General features: G+C 28.8%; 1 protein-coding gene across 1 annotated transcript in view; it reads right to left on the reverse strand.

Moving 5' to 3' along the window:
• LOC129965401 (uncharacterized) overlaps positions 1-21611 on the reverse strand; it is a 24623-nt gene continuing 3012 nt past the window's right edge. Inside the window, exons 2-7 of the mRNA XM_056079246.1 lie at positions 16331-16406; positions 15955-16127; positions 9244-9496; positions 3812-4066; positions 1707-1826; positions 1-86 (exon numbers count right to left, since the gene is read on the reverse strand). Of these exons, the coding sequence (XP_055935221.1) occupies positions 31-86; positions 1707-1826; positions 3812-4066; positions 9244-9484 (672 nt within the window). The 5' untranslated portion in view covers positions 9485-9496; positions 15955-16127; positions 16331-16406 and the 3' untranslated portion in view covers positions 1-30. The remainder of the gene's footprint in view (positions 87-1706; positions 1827-3811; positions 4067-9243; positions 9497-15954; positions 16128-16330; positions 16407-21611) is intronic.

A 21611-nucleotide genomic window follows, 5' to 3' on the forward strand; every position in this document is an offset into this window, starting at 1 on the left:
CTGATAACATTTTTCCTTCTTCAGCACATTTTAGACTTTATAAAGTCTTGATAAGCTGTTCCAAAACGAAAAAGTGTATAGAAAATCTGTAAAGGAATATAAAAAAATTATTAACACTGGTAAATACACAATCATATTAATATAGAAAAATTAATTGCATCTTTTTTTAAATATACATTCGTATTTTTAAGCAAATTTTTCATACATAAACTGACAATTAATTTCAGAAACTATTTTAAAATAGTTCTAACTGAAATTATACATATTTTTTTTAATTGCTATAATTTTTAATGTTTTATTAAAAATATTACTTAGTTTAAAATTGCTTTGTTTCAAGAAATTAATTACACATTATTCAAAAGAAGAAATAAGGAACAAATTTATTTTTTATTAAATATTTACCAAAAAAATACTTACTGTTATTATTCATTTGCTTTGATCTGAAAACTAGAGAAATTATTGCAACAAATCGAATACAAAAGGAAATATAGAGAAAAATGAATATAAAAACTAACATTGCACCTTACTATGCAATGTATCTGGTAATTAAGGAATAACCATATGAAAATGGAGCATAATTTTTTGGAAAGCAAATAATTAAAAATGAATACATAATATATTTCCAATGGTAATTGAAAATATTCTTTGAAAAAACAAATAAGAAGAGTGTGATGCCACTTTTTGAAAAGAAAATTAATCAGATTATATAACTTATATAATTTTTTATGAATAAAACCTTTACCCACTCAAAGAGATATTATTCATTTCATTTGAAGTAAATGCTAGAGCTGTCATGATATACATGTATTTATTACTGTCCTGGAAAATACTCAAAAAAATTTATTTCATAAGCATAACATATAGAAGATAAAGAAATGTATGCAATTTACTGATAACAAAAAAGATGAAAAATTATAAATAGGTAATTAATTTTAAAATAAGAAATATGCATATATATATGTATAATAAATAAATTAAATTTTAAAGAACTTTATCATTTTTAGATTGTTTTTATAGTACTTATAATATAGTAGTATCCCTCTTTTACAGTTATCAAGATATCTAAGAAAATTGTGATAAAAATTAGAGGAAACTATGTTCATAGCCAAAAATATTATGAAAAATTAATAAACATTAAAGTTTACCATTTTGTTTAATTTACCAGTTCATTAATGTTTTTTTCTTTTTTTTTACCATGTATGAATAGTGGTAAACAAAAATATTTCTTTGCCCTCATAATATTGTTTATTACTGGCTAGGAGAATGTCAATTAATAATATTGTGTACTATATCCTTTTAACATGGTTATCTTTTTTAGCATGGACATGGAATTAATTAAGAGGCAATAAATGTACCTTTTCTGCTAGAAGCATTTAAATTTTGAAATTTCATTTAATAATTACTCCATGTTTACTTATAACACGTTTGGCTGACTGCGGCGCCATCTTACTTCGATAATTTGCGTTCAAAATACCTGACGGGTTGAAAATCTCGGTAACTGCAAAAGTTCAAAAATGTAAATCTAAAAATTTTATTATATTATCAAAAAAATTTTAAAGGGCCAACAAAATTGTATTATAAAAGACAGATAAATTTTAAAAACAGATACATAAATGAGGGATAATACTAAATATGATTATAATTCAACATTTATTAAATGGTAAATTGATTTTATTAAGTGTCTAAAAAGCATGCAAAATATTCACCATCTGAAAAACAATTTTGTAATTTCTCCTCCTCTCCCGATTTCGTGACGTAGGTGCTTGGATTTGAAAGCCCCAACTGCGAGAGGTCTTCGCATGATTCCGCAGTGTCGGAATAAAAAGCTGCAAAATGAGTCATACTTTAAAATATCCATAATCTATTCAAATTTGACTATCGAAGAGAACAAAAGTAGTTTAAATTTAAAGGGCTCCAGAAATAATAAATAATATAAAGAAACTAATGATCAAATTGGATGGAAAAGACAAAAAAGCATTTATATATTAAGAATATATGAAATGAAACGCAAATTGAATGTGATAAAAAACACTCTTAGATGCAAAACAACAACTTAAAGCAACGATGAATACATTTTTGCAGTCGAAATGATAGTGTTGCCATTCCTAATAAATTTTACAATTCGTGTTTGTTTTTATTTTAGAGTTTTTCTTTGCATCTTATTCCAACTTGGAATTTGGCAATAGAGCTTTGATTTAAGTAGAATATGTTACATTTTCTCTCAGGAAAGAATTTTAACGTTACGTTATTTCATCTCTTTGGTGTAGGGCCGCGGTGGCCTGGTGGTAAGATCTCGGCTTCGGAACCGGAGGGTTTCAGGTTCGTGACCCGATTCCACCGAAGAACCGTTGTGTAAGGGGGCCTGTTGCACGTTAAATCCGTCATGACCAAACGTCCTCCCGTTGGTGTGGTGTGGTGTGGAGAGGGGGGTGCCAGCTCAGGTGTCGTCCTCGTCATCTGACCGTGGTTCAAAAATACGAGGTCCGTCCCAAAATAGCTCTAGTGTTGCTTCAAACGGGACGTTAATATAACCAAACCTAACCTAAATCTCTTTGGTGTACGCATCATTTGATCCATTTCAGTCTACTTCATCTGTAAATACTTTGATCAGTTTCATCATTGTGTAAATAATCTCATGAAACGCTCCATATTGTATTGTGCAAAAAATAAACTAATTCCAAAATGAAAATAGAGTTCTGAGTCATAGAAAATAGGTTACAAGATATCATATCAACTTTGGTACTGTCTTCAAAGCAAGAATCGCAACTATTCGAGAAAAACCAATTGTCTTCATAAATATGATCTTATTAATGACTCCAACAGCAGTGTGGATATTTAATATTCACAGTCATATTTTTGAAAATAAGATAAAATTTTTCGTTTAAACAAACATCACAACAATACAGAGTGTGTCTGCTAAAGTGTTATTGCTAGATTACAAACTCATTGTCAAATGTAACAAACTATAAATTGATCTTATGTATTAGTACAAAAAATACCAATATTCCTTCACCAAATTATGATGGCATTAAAAAGTAAACATTCTTGTGCGAGTAGAGTTCAGATATTCAAATCAGGCAAAAAATAGCATATTCTCTAAGTAATAAATGTTCATAAATTCAATAAATCTTTGTTTTGCAACACTACCTATCTTAATTTTCTAATATCACAAGAAAGAGAAAAAAACTAAGTTTCAAATTTTTACCCCGTTACTGAATTTTAAATCTTAGCAACGGGTGAAGTGGATTTTAACTTGAAATCAGACATCTGTGTCGGATGTGAATTTTAGAGGACTCGGTACCCAAATTGTTCTTCTACCACCTCGATAAAATGTCCTTTATTTTATTGTGGCTGAATGTAAACAATTAAAAAAATTTTGATTTTTAGAACATTTTTCCTGTTCAGAAAATTTGAATTAAAAAAAAAAAATTCTTTAAAAATTTCTGATTTATTTTTTTAAAAAATGTTTCTTATTTAATTTTTATTATTTATTGTTTAACTTTTTTTGAAGAATCCTTTTAATAAATTTAATGAAATTAATCATTCGATTTTAAATATCTAAGTTAGTTTCGAAGAAAAAAAATATTTACACAATTTTTTTCCCCTCGTGAGGGTTTAAAAAATATCCGATTTTTTTCACCTTCATTATTTTTAAAATTTTTTCTAATCAACATGTTTAAAGAAATTGATGCCTAATTCTATTAAAAAATACAATCTTTTAAATTCTGACAGCTTAATGAAAAGTCTAATATTCAAGCCTTGTTTGAAATACGGAATAGCATGAAAAAGAAATATTGACTTGCATTCTTACTTAGATTATATATCGTGATGAAATTATCATTCCCGCAATGCTGGTTTTGACAATTGCCGTTGCATTCCAGTCTTTCGGCTATTTTGAGATTGTTGAGATTTTCCGGCTGCAGGCAGTAACACTTATCCGGAATGGTTCCAGCGAGGGTGAAGCCGAGGCCTCTGCAGTGCTCCAGACACTCCGTGACGCTGATGCCCTTCTTCTCTAAGATTTGCTGTGGGGGCGGATGCCCCTTGAAACAATTCATGGAGCCATCTGAAATAGAAAGTAAAAGCTTATTAAAAACTCTTTGTTGAATTCCATTTTAGCAATTAAGGCCAGATTTTGTGTAAATAACATTGCGATCTGTCGTCTATGGCAAAAAATTAAACATCATTATTTGTTAATAAAAGAAATTAATATAAGATGATCGGTGGCTGAAACGAATTATTGATTGAATCGATTTTCGATTGTTGATTACTATACTATCGATACCATTATTTTCCAAAGCTAATAATCATAATAAACATTTATGATTGTACTCTTTCTTTTGTAGGCAGATATTAAATGAGTAAAATGTTGTATAAAATTACCAGGAATTAGTTAATAAGATGTAAAGTTTCAACTAATTAGTTCATATCCATTAAGCATTCTTTACATAAATCTCTTTAGATTGCAAAACTATTAAGCTAAATATATTTCCCAATCTTTGCAGCAAAGTTTAAGGAAATATTTACGGAAATTCCTTTTTCTTCTATTGCATTAACAAGCCCAAAATATAATTATCGGAAGCGGAAATTCTAAACATATAAATGAGAAAAAAAAATCACATGGTGCTAAATCAGTTCAACACAGATTTAACGAAGACGAAATTTTGAATAAAAATGTAAGAACAAGAAAAAAAATGTCGTAAACGTATCAATCATCACACTATATTATTCAGGTCCTTTTATATTAACAAGGTTCAGAAAAAAATGCCATTAAAATTGTAATAATGTTTTGCCTTTGTTCATAAAAGTACTATTTGGTCTAAATTAGTAACTCCTACCAAAAAAATTTAAATATACACTTCTTTCTTTGCGTTCTATGCTTCTCTTATGCTTTTTACACGATTTTGAAAATCTTTGAATAAAGTGTTCTTACCTCAGACGTTGTAGAATTTTCAGACGATTTTGTTAAAAAGGAATTTATTATTTGAGAAAACTCTCATGGTTTGTTTCTCAATCTGCTCCATTTTATTTTTAAAAAATTATCCAAAACATCAATATTGTATTGGAAGGTTATTATTATTTTGAAAATGAAAATTGAAAATAAAGTACAAAATATCGCCAGACATTGATGAGAATCACAGCAAATTATTATTAAAAAGTTCAAGAGGTTTGAAAATGAAATTCGAAAACTCATTCAAGTGTAATTGAAAATCTAAAAAAAAACTCGAATGGAATCATTTTAGGTTATGCCTTAGCCCCATGATTAAACTAATTGCTCACATCTTTGCATCTGGCTACGTGTGGTCTTTCCTATATTTGACCTCAAATCTTTTTAACATGGAAATAATTGTAGTCTAAAATACTACCTATAAATTAAGACGTGAAAGATAGAAAACAGCTTTCAAAATATTTCATAAGGCTTAGAGATACCACATTTGGCACATAGTTACTTCTTAGGTAGTAAAAGCTTTCTAAGAAAGGAATTTACAGAATTTCAACTAAATATTTAATTTGAAACATAAGGTTTCGGTCTAAAATTTCGAATCTCCTTAAAATGATTTAATAATTTCTTGTTAATTTAAACCCTTTTATTGAATGGAGAGTTTTTAGAATAAAAAATGAAGAGATATGAGCACAGAAAAGTATTATTTTCTGATTAAACATGTTAGCTTCCATCAAAAGTATACTTGATGGTTATAATTAAAGCTCTACTTTGAAATGGTCATAAAAAAACTACAGGACCAAATGTTATCAAACTTGGTAATAATTTAAAGGAAGTCATTTCATTTCCTCCAAAAAAGTTCAAAAATTCACCACCAGGAAGAAAATGGTATGAGCTCCCTGATGGTATGATACCTCCTTGGTATCAATATTGCAGACAATGGTTCAAAATTCACTACTGTATGCAATATTGTTAAGCAAAATAGGATATGAAGACACCGGTTTAAGATGTGTTTAAACTAGAAACGGCGTCCTTGCATAGGGGTAGCGCATCTTCCCCCTATTCTGGCCGTCCCGGGTTCGAATCCCGGTTCGGGCATGGTTGCTCTTCATCTGTGTTCTATCTGTAAGGTGTGTGAATGTGCCCACCTGTAAAAAGGGGTTGTGTAAGCGAATGTGTGAGTTTCATCTTCATACGAGCTAAAAGTCAGACTTCTGCCCTCGGGTGTTCAGGGATCTTTGCCCTCAGAAGCTACTGCACCCCCTTTCCGTGGAAACCCGGACACGACATCATCATCATCAACTGGAAACGTTTACAAACTGAAACGTTTTACAAACCATGTTCAATGTGTGTTTTCTCAAAGTATTGTTAATGGTGATAATCAAAACAATTTGGCGGAAATGAAAGATGCGATATAGCGACATGTGCGTAACATTCCTCCTCATATGCTAAGAGCTTCTGTTGAGAATGCAGTAATGCGATTTTACTTGCTTTCAGAAAATGGTGGTCCCATGTTTCAGAAACGATTAAACATATTTTTATGTCCTATTTTGCTTAACAATACTACGTACAGTGCTATTTACACCCTGATGGTGAGTTTTTTACCCTTTTTTGAAACGGAAAAGAAATTTTTATGGCCTTTTTTATATTATTACCAAGTTTGATAATATTTGGTCCAGTAGTTTTATGACCTTTCAAAGTGGAACTTTAATTATAACCAATAATGAATTCTAATAGCAGAATGAGTACCGTGTTTTTAAAAAATTTATTTCCTATTTACCTAATGAATTCAGTCTAATTGTTTTTGACATTCAAATTGATAACAATAATCGGGAACTCTTTTTTGGTGCCTTTTCATTTATTTCGTACGATAAACAAGGTAATATTTTTTTAATGAAATGTAAAAAAGAAAACCGGCAAATAAGCATAAATTTAATTAGTTGCTGAAAAGCCAGGCTATTATCTGTAAATTAATGCATATTGCACATGAAAGTTAAAAAAATCCTTCAAAATGGCTTGAAGAACAAATAGTTGTACTTAGAGCTATTAAATTTGACACACAGTTATTTTTTGCTTAAAAAGCTGAAATTGGATTTTAGATTTTTAATTAGAATTGTATCATAATTTTAAAGATTTTTCTGAATAACTTCGGATAAAAGTATTACGTATAAATAATTTTTACACCACATCTGGATTTAAAAAAAAATAACTTTTCAATTATATTAATTTTATTTGCATAGCTTTCATAATTTTTGATAAATAACACAAATTTAAAAAAATATTAATACGTTTTACAACAGTACTGTTTACTGATTTTTTATTGCAATTTTATTTCAACGCTTTACGGCGTATGAAAATACATTTTTTATGCATGCTATGGCTGTTATTTAGTCTAAGAGCAAAATTCAAAAATTAAATAAAGAGAAACCGGTTAATTAAGCCTGAAACGCTATCACGCCAGCAGTTTTCGGACTGGACGTCCCAATTTTCTTGAAATTTTTATATTAAAGAGAATATGGGAAAGGAATCTAATGGATTACGTTTTCAAAATGTGAACTTTCAGAATTAGCATAGTAATATTGTAACCTAGTCAAAAAGCTGTGAGATACAAATTGCAAATAGAGATTCAAGTACCTTTTATACTTGAAAATGAGTCAATTATGTCACTTATGAGCCTAAAAACAGGTCATTTGGAGAAGATCTTCCACGTGTCTCCAAATATAGAAATCACATGGATTAATATCCGGTTAATAAAGTGGCAAATGCCATCATTTTAAACCTCATGGCATTCTTTAATGGCATGACATGATGGTTTTCATAAACATGATGGCATGACCAAAACTTTGAAATCTTTTCGTTACATCTTTTTGCAATATCTGTATCTGGTTTAGGTTGGTCATTGAATATACAAGACTACTTCAGTAGAAATTCTGTTGAATTTTTGGCGTAAATACCTGTTTTCAAGCAATAAACATACGACTTCCTGCTGAAAATAATAGTTTGGAAAACATTTGAAAAATCAATGGAAGACTTAAAGCAATTTCCTGTCATGCCCTTTCTTACTGCACGCATTTACAATGACATCTAGTTAGGCCCAAAGAAACTAGTTCAGCACAAAGTTTTAAATCAAAATTTTAGTGCAAAACAAAATTCGCTCTCTAAATAGTCATTTGTATGTTTTCAAAAATCCTTGTACAAAATCCTAAACTGCACAACTTAATAAAAAAGTAATCTGATTCTATACACCCGTTACAATTCTATTTATTAATAAATAGAATTGTACATTATTAATAAATAGAATTGTACATTATTAATAAATAGAATTGTACATTATTAATAAATAGAATTGTACATTATTAATAAATAGAATTCTTTATTAATAAATACATTCTATTTATTAATAAAGGGTCGACATATTGTGTAAAGCCTGTCGAAGGATTTTTGGCAATCATACAAATATTCTATTAGTGTATCCAACTAGGTTCAAAGGGGAGTTTTCAAAAATAAATAAATAAATAACATTTATATGATATTTTTCATTAATATAATTATAAAGTGATGAATAAAAGTGGAATTATTTAAATATATATGTAGCTTTTGAAGAAAAAGCCTATTTTGATTTAAATTTTAGCACTTATTTACAAAAACTAGAATTGTTTTCTGGAGGAAAAAAAAGTTTTTTTATTTTTCTTTGAAACATTACATGTGTAACATATCTTAGAACTAACTGTCATCTAAGAATTATATTTAAAAATAAAAAAATGTTATGAGTGATATATGAAATTATCTATGAAATTTTGGATTTTTATTCTATAATATTTACACTAAACAACTATAAATCCACTTCTAGAGAATTCAATATCAAATCCATAGTTCATTACATTCTACATAACATAACGGGCACTAATTATAAATTTAATTTAGATATCTTGATTATTTTTTGAGATATGACGATATTCGTACAGTAGAATTATGAAAAAAAATGTTCTTCAGAAAATGCATTAAATGCTTATAAATAAGCATCACTTATGCGTCAATAATTTGCTACAATTTGGCTCCTCATTGACATAAAAACCAAACAAAGATATCACTGAAAACATAAACGTACTTATTTTTTTTGAAAATGAAAAAAAAAAAAAATGTATTTTTATCGAAATTTCTCTTTTTAATCTAATCGGATGTTTTAATCATCCATTTCTTTCATCAATCAATTCCATTAAGCACCGACTTCAATCTCTGAAACTATTTCCTTGTTTAATGTCTTAAATTAAGAAAAGAAAGAAAGAAATCCTTTCAATTACCTTTTTCAAGATCTTTCCGGCATATGAACAAGGCCCGGTTGCTGCAAATTTCGTCTCTCCATTTATACCCGTTGCTTCCATCAATTAAGGTGCATCGTTCGTACACTGAATTTGGCTGAGTTGGCATCCAGTTTCGGAAATTTGACACGCTCCCGTCCAGCCAGCGATAGGCCTTGTTATCAGATGGGTCATACTGGTACAAGCCGATCAGCCAACGCACACGAGAGAACGACGATCCCATGCCTTGGATAGTCTGAGGAATTAAAAGGCGCAAGTAAAAATCATCTGATAGCAAATTGTAAGAATAACGGATGTCCCAAAATAACGCAAGGTTGAATTTGCCACCAATCTTGCAGTAAAGTGTGGGCAACCCTATTAAAAAACTATTTCACAGTTGATAGTTTAGGGTAAGTGAAATCGGACCGTTACACGAAAAACAATTGTTAACTCAAGATTTGAATTAAATAAAAAAAACACAGGATTTTTTCCTTTAAATTTTTATATTTGTATTGAATTGTAAAGACACAAGATAGGGTTATGTATGGAATAACACATAGGGAAAAGAGTCTCCACGGCTTTGCTGGCACATACACACGCTTTTGTCAAAATTTTCCAGGACCATTTTTCATAATTGTAGCTAAATGCATTGGTGCAGCTTTGAACTTTCTCCTTCAATGCACGTGTGTGTCTTGGGTTTTTGTCATAGACCCTTGACTTCAAATATCCCCATAAAGAGAAATCCAATGGTGTTAAATCACACGATTTAGAGCACTGTTTCCAAAACTTTTGACATATGTGTACCCCTTCTATAATTTTCGTAACGCTGAGTACCCCTCTTAAAAAAATGGATGTATTTTAATAACAATAAAAAATATATTTTATTTATTTTCTTTTTTTTTGTGACATACACAAAATAATAAGAAAAGACAAATAAAATAATTCATAATAAAATATAAATAAAAGTTATATTATAAATAACATTTCTTTGGATCAATGAGAAGGATGAAATTGTTTGTGCTGAGATGACAGATCGTCATAATTTGGCTCCCTGTTTGTTAATTTTTATCTCGGATGCGGTTCCACGTCCAATAGTCTGTTCCTTTTTTTCGACTTAATCTCTACAAATGCTCAAAAAGCAACTTCACATAAATATGAAGTTGGAAAAGGCAAGATGTATTCAGAACTCTTTTTGTTAATACCGAATACACATGTTGCATTTGTAACCAGAATAATGTTAAGGTGCTCTCCCTATGTTTAATTTTCAAATATCCGTCTGAAGCCAATTCCAACAATTGCTCTTCTTCTGCATGCGTCAAATCTTCTGGCATGGATGTTGAGTCAATGTTAAACGGATCTCTTATCCATTCAATATTTTTGTTTAAATCGGGGAAATAGTTTTTCAAGCCCACTTGCAAACTCTCCAAATGCTGGTTATGCATTCAGAGTATCAGCCTCAATTTTAATAGTCGAACATGTTACAAACTCATGAAGAGAGATAAACGAGTCTACTTCTCCACTACCAACTCTCTTTTTCCATAAATTTAGTTTTGCGATGGCAACATTCACTTTATCTTGAATGTAAAACCATGGAATTTCTTTGTCGTGTAACGATAAGTTGAGGTAATTTAAAACAGAGAATATATCTGCTAAATATGCTAGTTTACAAAGCCATTTCGAGTCATGTAAACAATTTCTTAACTCATATCTATCATTAAGAAAACATTGAAGTTCGTGTCTAAGTTCAAACAATCTATTCAGAACCTTTCCTTGAGATAGCCAACGAACATCGGTATGAAAAAGAAGCTGGGTATGACTACTTCCCATTTCTTCACATATTTGCGAAAAAAAGTCGTGCATTCAAAAGCCGGCTTTAAATGTAGTTAACAATTTTCATGATTTCATCTAGAACTTTCTGTAGTTCAGCGGGCATCTTAGGTATTTCCAAAGCCTCTCTGAGTATGTAACAATGTGTGGATATGACATTCGGGGCAACATTTCGAATTCTTGAAAAGAGTCCTTTATTAATTCCGACCATACTTTTTTCTCCATCTGTGCTTATTCCAACACATTTATTCCAATCAATTTTGTTCTCTTGCATAAACTTATTCATAACATTAAAGATATCTTCTTCTGTTGTGTAACCTAATAAAGGCTGGCAAAATAAAAAGTCGCCATGAATTTCTTGATTTTTTTTCGTATCTAACAAAAGCCATAAGATTTGCAAAATTCGCAATATCAGTGGACTCATTGACTTGCAATACATAATAATGACTTTGAGAAATATCAGACAATAACTTCTGTTTCACATTATTAGACATTTCAATGACTCGTCGATGAACCTTATTATTTGAGAGAGGTACGCGGTCAAAAGTTTGCTTCGCTTTATTTCCTATCAGTACTTCTGCCATTATCTTGGCTGCAGGCTTGATTAAAATTTCGCCAATGGTTTCCGCTGCACTACGGTGGGTACTTAATCATCCCGTCTACGGTAAAAATCAAAGGTTTCTCCGATTTCGGTCATGTGGGGAGGGACAGGGGACCACAGATAATTGGGCCTTCTTTCATTTTGAACAGAGTCACGTGATTTTCCAGGGGTTGACTTTCGCCTCAGTTGTACCCCCATCAAACTCTTATTGTACCCCTGAGGGTACGCGAACCACACTTTGGGAAACACTGATTTAGAGGGCCAATTCTTCGAGTTTTGAACCATAGCCGCCAAACTTTCATTATTTTAGAAATATTGTTTAATAATGAAAACACGTTATTCTATCTTGTAACGCTCCATTTTTACTAACCCTAAACTATCAGTTGTCAAATGAGGTTTTTTTAATAGGTTTGCCAACACTTTACTGCTCGTATGGTTGCAAATTCAAATCTTGCGTTAATTTTAGGACATCCTTTACAAAAAACAAGAACACAGGCTAATTCATGATTTGTCAAAATTAATAATCGATTATGTTGATGGAAAAATAAGTCAAAATATAAACTGGAACTGTTTTTATTTTAATAAACTTTATTCCTTAGAAAGTGCCTTAAAATGAAAATTATTGCAAGTGACTTTTTTTTTTTTTTTGCCAATCAAATAAAAAAAAGGTAACCAAATAAAAAATTCTTTAGAAATCCAAGAATATTAATAGAAAAACACTGAAATTTGTAATAGCAAAATAAATAAATAATGTAACAGATAAATAAAAATAAAAAATTAACATGGCAATGTTAACAAGGCTAGCATTCTCTTCGTCAATTGTGACATGAATGCAAAAATTGATTAAAACCCACAACTGAATTAACTCTTCTAATGAATTATATTTTAAATTTTGAACTGCTAAATTCGACACACACCTACTTCTTGAACAGGAAAAGTTCATTAAAAAAGGATTTTTTCAAAATTTTAATTAGATCTTTAATTAAAAATTAATCAGTATTTTAACACCTTATCTCAATAAACTATTTAGAGAATATTATTGTACAAAAAGCATTTTTGCAATACTTTAAAATTAAAAAACAATAAGTTATTTTATAATGCCAATTTTATTTCTGTAAAATTTTTCCCTCCAGTTTTAAGTAAATTAAAAATATGTTTCTAAATTTACTTTACAACGTTACTTGTAACTTTTTTAATTACTGGATTTAAACTCAAATGTGTAGTGGAAAAACTAAATACATTTTTTTGTGTGTATGTTTTTGCTATTATAATATTAAATGCACACTTTAAAAATAAAATAAAGTTATAACTTTTCATCTTGAATCAATTCATAATTGCAGTTCTTAGGACTCGAAAGTTTTGAATCTCCTTTTAATTTTTTCATAAATATCAATACATTTAACTAGTTATTAAAATATTATAAAGGTAATCACAAAATAAAAGGATTATGCAATACGTGTAAATATAAAAGAAAACATAATATAAAATGACATATGTAATACTTATAAATATAAAAGGAATCACAATATAAAAGGACATCTGCAATATTTGTAAATATGACAATAATACATAGAGTAGAACACATTCAGCTTTGATATGCGTGAGAAAGCTTTGTGATTATATAGAATGTCCAAAAGTTTGCAAAATTTGATTCTGCACCGTTTGTGCGATAAATTTTTGTGAGGGAAAGAAAAAAAAGTTACAACTAAGAGTTCAGTGTTATTAAAAATGAAGTGCTATTCGAAATAATAATACATTTTTATTGTTGAGAAACATTTTAAAAATGATGAAAGTTTGTCAGCTACAGTTCATACTTTTCGTACAAAATATGTTTGGTGTCTCATGTTATACTCGTAACTCAATTACTGCAAGAGTAATTTCCTGTACGTGTAATTCCCGTTTTGGTGATCAAAAATGGGAGCCAGATTATGGGATTCAATTCTGTTAGACTTCATTTTCTCTCCAATTGTCCAGTTTGCATAAATGTAGCTGAATTTCATTGATGTAGCGTTCAATTTCCTTCTTCAAGGCTGTAGGATTGTTGTTATAAACTTCAACTGAAATTTCAAAAAGTTCAAAAAAGAAGGTACAACTACGCTAAATCAGGTGATATGTGTTGAAAATTCTGAACACCAAAACGAAAAATTACAAAATTAAGAAATGATTCAATAATTGAATTGTTTCAATATTTGTAAATATGATTCGTTCAATAATTGAATTGTTTCAATACTTGTAAATATGATTCGCTCAGTAATTGAATTGTTTCAATACTTGTAAATATGATTCGCTCAGTAATTGAATTGTTTCAATACTTGTAAATATGATTCGCTCAGTAATTGAATTGTTTCAATACTTGTAAATATGATTCGCTCAGTAATTGAATTGTTTCAATACTTGTAAATATGATTCGCTCAGTAATTGAATTGTTTCAATACTTGTAAATATGATTCGCTCAGTAATTGAATTGTTTCAATACTTGTAAATATGATTCGCTCAGTAATTGAATTCTTTCAATACTTGTAAACATGATTCATGCATTAATTGAATTTTTTCTCAGGTTGTATGGCATGTGGTATGAACCATATTTATAAAATTTACTCTTAGTTGTAGAACAGATGACTTGTTCATAAAATATATTTATTATTGTCAGAACGGGCACCAGATTAAAATTTAGTTGTTACAATATTAATAAGTATTAATGTAAAATATATTTCAAAACCTGTTTCAAAATTTATTAAAATTAGAGAAAAAAATTGTATGAAAATAAAGCTGACAAAAGTGGGTTGTTTGAAATTTAGAGATGCTGTAAAAAATTCTTAATTTTAATTAAATATAAATTAAAATTTAATAAAATAATTTCTCTATTACCATTACACAAGAAATAATTGCGAGCTAAATTTAGTTGCTGCAAGTCTCACAATCTGCTCAGTAGAGGGTTTTGAACAACTTTTTCGTCATGCATGTCGTTTGACGTATGAATTAGCATGCTAGCATACAAGTGAACTTGAACTTGAATATGAACAGTGAGGGATATAGCAACAAAGGCTGTTATCCCAAGCATATAAGTGTACTTTTCGGTTAGCCGAGCTTGAACGAGAGGTCACCAAATAATTTGTACATGTGCCAAGACTTGCGCAAATTTGCGTACAAAACTTAACGTTACAACTTTTTGCGACGAAGTTTTTTTATGGTGCAGGTCTAAATATTTGACGATATTCTACTCGAGTCTGGCTAGCTGAAAAGTATCCCTATAAGCATTATCATACCAAAACTGTGATGGAATCTAGGAATAAAAAATTCAAAATACAGTTAAAACTGACAATTGTGAAAATTATGTGAAATTTCGAACAAATGAGCAAAAGAAAATAACTAAGAAATGTGAAATTAAGAAATAACAATTACGAAACAAATGATTAAAAATATATCGTAATAAAAAAGTCAATTCTAAGCTTGGCGTTCCTTGTTTTGGAGTTTAGAAGACTAGACCAATACTAGAATAATATTTTCACTTTCTTAGCTAACTTAGATGAAATTGATTTTTTGAAAATTTTCCAAAATTACAAAAACTTGAGCCCTCTTGAACTGAAACAAAGAATGACACTGCAAAGCTATCAATCGAAAAGGAATTCAAGTAATTTCAAAGGAAATCAAGTAACTGCCTTTTGAATTCTAGTAGGAATAGAAATTTCATACGGTTAATTCCAAAAGTAATCTGCAAACTCACCAAGGATGGCACGATAGATTCAGTAAAAATGTTAAATTAAAAGTTAATATTTTGTATCTATTGTACGCTAATGCCATGTAAGGCATTCTCTAGTATGTCAAGTTTATTAGAGCGTATGCGAGATAGTTTTTGGAAGACCACTTCTGCTGATTTATTTTGTATTTTCTTGTACAGAGCCTGTATATACGAGAATTATAATATTTTATACAAAGAAAAAATAATTTGTTGATTCTTACAATAACCAAATTTATTAATGACACTCGGAAATGCTTGATTACCTAAAATTAATTTAAAGGATCTTTCAGTTTCTAAGTAAAATTTTTAGTTGGAATTATTCATATGAAAAATTTGAAGGAAGAAAGTCGCCAGTTATTGTTCTATCATTTCGTTTGATAGAACAATAACTGGCGAACTTCAACTTCTTTCAGATAAAACACTCAAGAATAAACGATATAAATTGAATGTCAGTTAAAGGTAATTCTTATTTATAATTTACGAAAAAATTCAAAACTGTAAGCTCAGATGTTTGTGGTTAAAAGCAACACAATATAGTTTGTTTTACCTTTATGAGAAATCCTTGCTCTTGGCTGCTTCGAATGCTCGCCAAGAATCCTCCCTTCTTGTAGCAGATGGCTTGTGCATCTTCAAACTTCTGCTGGTTGTTGTCTGAGAACAGAAAACATACTTTGTTGTAGGTTCGCCAAGGAGATTCGCATCTCTTCGGTTTGGCGCCGTCTAAAACAAAGCAAACTTCTGGTTACTATATTTCTGGAGTATGAAAAGAATGGAAATGAAATTATTGATATAATTTCAAATTAAAATCTAGAGATGCTAAAGTATTTTAATGTAATATCTGGAATGTTACAATAATATTAGGATGTGATTCTAATTAAAAAAAATGTGTAATAATTAGGATGCATGAATTGTATTTCACTTACCTGTTCTAATGAAAAACACCAGAACAATAATCAACCAAAGGCATGTCTTAGTATATTGGCTAAAGTCTACTCTAATCTGCAAGGAATGATACTAATTAATATAAATAGAAAACCCATTGCAAATAACAATACTAAGTTTTAAATACTTTTAGTTTATAAAGTTACAACATAGCCTATTTAATAAAAAAAATATAATAAACTTTCTTTCTGGTATGCTCATCATGAAACAGTAGTTTTTTATTACAATAAAAAAAATTGCTTCCATTATTCGAAATAAAAGTATAATTTGGAATAAATATAGAATTTAGAATAATATTTAGATTTTCATTAATGAAAGGAAAATCACTCACAACAATTTAAGAAAAAATAATATTTGTACCAAAAATATTATCTCCAAAGGAAGTCATCTTGAATGCTTGACATTTGTTTTCAATACAGACTAAAAGTTTTAATTTATTTTTATGAGTATAAAAGGTTTAAAGCAAAAAATATCATGTTTTTTTGTTAGTTTGTTTTATTCAAAAGGGAAGTTACTTATTTTCTCAATGGAATTGGAATTGAATGAAAATATACTTTTGAATAATATTTTAAATCAATATAACTGTTAAGCTTATTTTATAGATTTTGAAAATCATGTAAAATAAACATATAGGCAATCGTTTGTACAAATGCTCTTCACTTTCTTTTTCCACAATGTTTTTCTGAGGTTATAAAATAAATCTGCTTGATTATGCTAACGAAAAATAAGAATTTAAAATATATCAATAATAAATATATAGAGGTACTATATTATAGTACAACATGCAATACGAATTATTGCGTATTGTCTTATTAAGTAATTAAAATTAATTATTAAAATTTGTTTTAAAAGCATATTAATTTCACATTTTAATATCAATTTTTTTAATAATGTTTCACAAAAAATCAATTGAAACAATTACACACACACACACACACACACACAAACACACACACAATTGTATCTTGAATGTTAATAAGATAAGATAAGATGTTATAATCTGATATTTTCTAGTTTATAGATATATTGTGTATTCCAACAGACATGAGAATGACAATTTTTAAATAACTCCGGATAAAAATACGAAAATCCTAATTCACATGGAAATATCAAGTAGAAGTCAGCTAACTGAATACATGAAAGTCATGCTAATTATTATAATTTATAACTATTGTTATAATTTAATTTTAATAAGATTCTGATGGTAGAGTACAGACGATTATACACGCAATGCAGAGGGACTATATGTAAATATCTGAATTTTTTTCTTCTACTCAGTTACAAATATTATTTGAATATTAAATGTACATAAAATTAGTACATATTTTATACAAATTTAGAATTTAAACAGTAAGAAATGAATGCGTAGTTTTAAAAATGTTAGTTCTTTTTATTTATCAATGATCCATGTAGAAAAATGAAAGAAATGGATTAAAATTTACACATCGCTTCTTGAATATCCAACTAGGGTTTGCTATGATTTCTGGTAAATTAAAGTACAGTACTCATTGAAGGCTTTCTTCGAATAAAATCTGAGCAAAGAGAACACAAGAGAAGAAGAACTCTAACTAGGAACGAATATTAAGGATTTGAATGTTCATCTTTTCAGGGATATCCAATAAATGTTTGTTACAATTTCTGGTAAGTTTAAATCACAATGCCTGTTGAAATTGTTTTGAAAAAAAAAAACTATCAACTAAGCGAACAAAACAAGAAGTTGATTTTGTACAGAGATGGCGAATCTAGATTAAGAATATATATTCAAGATGTTCAGACTAATAGCTTCTTGAATATCCAACTAACGGCATCAGCATAATGATTTCTAATAATCTAATGAGCTTTCTTGGAATACAATCTACACAAAGCGAATACAAGAACTTAGTTCCAATATTAGGCAAAAGAATAATCTTCAAAAGTTTTCTTGGAATAAATTCTTCCCTGAAAGAACAAAAGAAAATTCTAATAACAGAATTTAAATGTACCTCTTTTCACGGATATCCATTAAATGTTTACAACAATTTCTGATAAGTTTAAAGTACAACACTTGTAGAAATTGTTTTGTAAAAAAATGCACTATAAGGCGAACAAAAGTTGATTTTTTACAGATGTGAGAAATTTAGATTAAGAATATATATTCAAGATTTTCAGACTAATAGCTTCTTGAATATTCAACTAATGATATTAACACAGTGATATCTAATAAGCTAATAAGTTTTCTTAGAATAAAATTTGAACAAAGCGAATACAAGAAGAACGTTATTCTAATATTAGGCAAAAGAATAATCTTCGAAAGTTTTTTTAGAATATATTCTTCTCTGAAAGAACAACAGCAACAAAAATTCTAATAACAGAATTTGAATGGACCTCTTTTCACGGATATCCATTAAATGTTTACAAAATTTCTGATAAGTTTAAAGTAAACACTTATAGAAACTGTTTTGAAAAAAAAATCATACTGTAAGGCGAACAAAAGTTGATTTTTTACAGATGGGAAGAATTTAGATTAAGAATATATATTCAAGATTTTCAGCTAATGGCTTCTTGAATGTTTTACTGATGATATCAACATAATGATTTCTAATAAGTTAATGAGGTTTCTTGAAATAAACTCTGCAGTAAACGAAGACAAGATGGGTTTAATTTAATTAGGCAAAAAATAATCTTCAAAGGTTTTTTTGGAATAAAATCTGCACAAAGCGAATACAAGAAGAACTTAATTCTAATATTAGACAAAAGAGTAATCTTCAAAAATTTCCTTGGGACAAGAATCTTTCCTGAAAAAATAGAAGAATTTAATTCTAATATCAGACCAAACGATTTTGAAAATTATTGATGGATATATATCTTTTTGATATTATCATTTGCTGTAAATTATTCCGTAATTCTCTTGAACGATTAAAAAAAACTAAAAAACAAACAATCAAAAGAAATATCTGAAACTGTTGGATTATCTTTATTCATTTAGAAAATACTATATTTTACTATCATGTAATCAAATAAAAAAAATTGAGCCCTCATGAAAGAATCATTTACTACCACATATATTTTATATAACACTTTCATATCCTTTATCCTATCAATACAAATTGCTCAAACTCTTAACTCGTTCAATGAATCGTTGAAACTTAACTTGGTCATTGGATTGAAGAGGATAATAGAAGACAATGGTAATTTCGTACCATCCAACTTACCATGGGGTCCAATAAAAGCTATCTTACGCTTCATGTACAAATATAATAAACCAATTTCACACCATAAATCTTTAGATTTGAAATTTATCTTAGGCTTAACTGGAAGAAAGCTGACTTTTCCAATTAGCATCTGGTATTTGTGGCCTAACTTTGCGATCTGAAATCGGGTGTTTGATTTGATTGACCTTTATATACCTGCGATATTTATAGACCTGCGATTATGCGCCATCATTTGCCGCATAGGTTATTTTTACTCACTTTTCACATTTACTTGCCAGCTTAAATGCAATGGCTTTGGTCACGGTACTGTGGGATTTAATTGGTGCTGAAAAGACACAACAGACCATCGTTTCCATGCGACGTGTGGAATAAATGGATATGCTGAGCGCGTGAAATGCAATGACGTCTGTCAGTGGGTAGTCATATCACGATTTGTGGGATCCATCAAGCGAAGAAAATTGAAAATATCTATTACAGAAATTAAATCTGGATTGTATTCCACGCATTCCAATGGAATATGTGAGGTGGATTTGCACCACAGAAATAGATTTGACCAATGAACAAATGTGTGATACCATTAAGAGTAACTGAAGCTTGTCATAGAAACCGAAGAAAAGCAATTTGAATTACGAATTTTTCTGAATGAAATAAAGTACAAGATTTACTTACAAGATTGAAATACAAGAATTATATAAGATTATTAATACAAGATAGTCAGCTTTCAGGTCCCTTTGTAAATTAATAAAATAGAATTCATGATAATACAGAATATTTTCACGATAAAAATGAATTTGACAGCATATTAATGATAAGAACCAAATGTCTTTTTCTATTAATCCATTGGCATACAACGATCAGCCCAAATCTCACATTGAATTACTGATTTTTTTAAAATCTGCAATTAAGGAAGTGGTGGATTCTATTAGGCCCTTTGCAGAATTACTCATTTAGGGTTATGAAGTTTTTTTATGCATAGGTATTGAAATATAAATACTTCAAATAACGAAATTTGTCGTATTTATATTTCAATACCTAAACACTTTTTAAAACGTAATATATTATTTTTTTAAAATTCGAATATATATATTTCTTAAATTTCAAAATATTCCAGGCGACTTAATTTTTAATTTTTTTAAATTATTTTTTCCCTATTACTCAATATAAATTTATTTAGTAATTCCAATTAAATGCTTATTTTTTAGAAATATTTTTATGCACACTTATTAAAATTTCATAAGAATTTTAATTTTTTTCTGAATTAAAAATGGCTTTTAACTATCTTAAATCTTTGAAATACAAAATGCATACCATTTTTTTTCTTTTAAAGTTTAACCGACATTTTTATCATCCATTTTATTTAATTTCGAAAACTAAGACACTTGGAACATTTCAAAGGTATTTAAATCTGACTGCAATATCATTTTGAGAAAGTCATTAAAATTTTTTTTTCTCAAAGCACTTCAAACATTCATTTTATTTAACAATGCATTTTATAACACTATTTTAATTAAATATAAACGTACATTTTGGTGATGAAACGATCAAAATAAATATTCATTTTTTTTTTCCATTTTTGCTAATTTCAAAGTCCACTGTCCCCTTAACTAGAAGTATTAAGTAATTTAAAATGCAAAAAAATCATAATAAAACGGTTTATTTCTCAAATGCCCTTATATAATTATAATAATTAAAATAGTGATAAATGTTCTAGATAGGATGTGCCATCTAATTAAGAAGAAAAGAAAATTCGTTGGTAAGGGGTAAAAGTAAAAAGAAAGGGGGGATATCTTTCGGAGCGAGAGTTTGGTAATATTATACTCCTATTCCTAAGAAACTGTATTATATTATAAATCTAAAACAATAAATAAATAAATAATAAAGTTTATCCTCATGAATTTTTTAAAATTTTTGAAAGGCATTTGTTTTTATAAAATGATATAATTCCACGAATTGTTTTAATGCATCAATTAGATTTATTAATTATGCATTTTCTATGGTGCAATATTACCTAGTAATTACATTCTTATCTTTAAAGTTCTTTCAATGCTTACAAAATATTTGCTGGACGAGG

This window comes from Argiope bruennichi, chromosome 4, assembly GCF_947563725.1.
Source record: "Argiope bruennichi chromosome 4, qqArgBrue1.1, whole genome shotgun sequence".
NCBI lineage: Eukaryota > Metazoa > Arthropoda > Arachnida > Araneae > Araneidae > Argiope > Argiope bruennichi.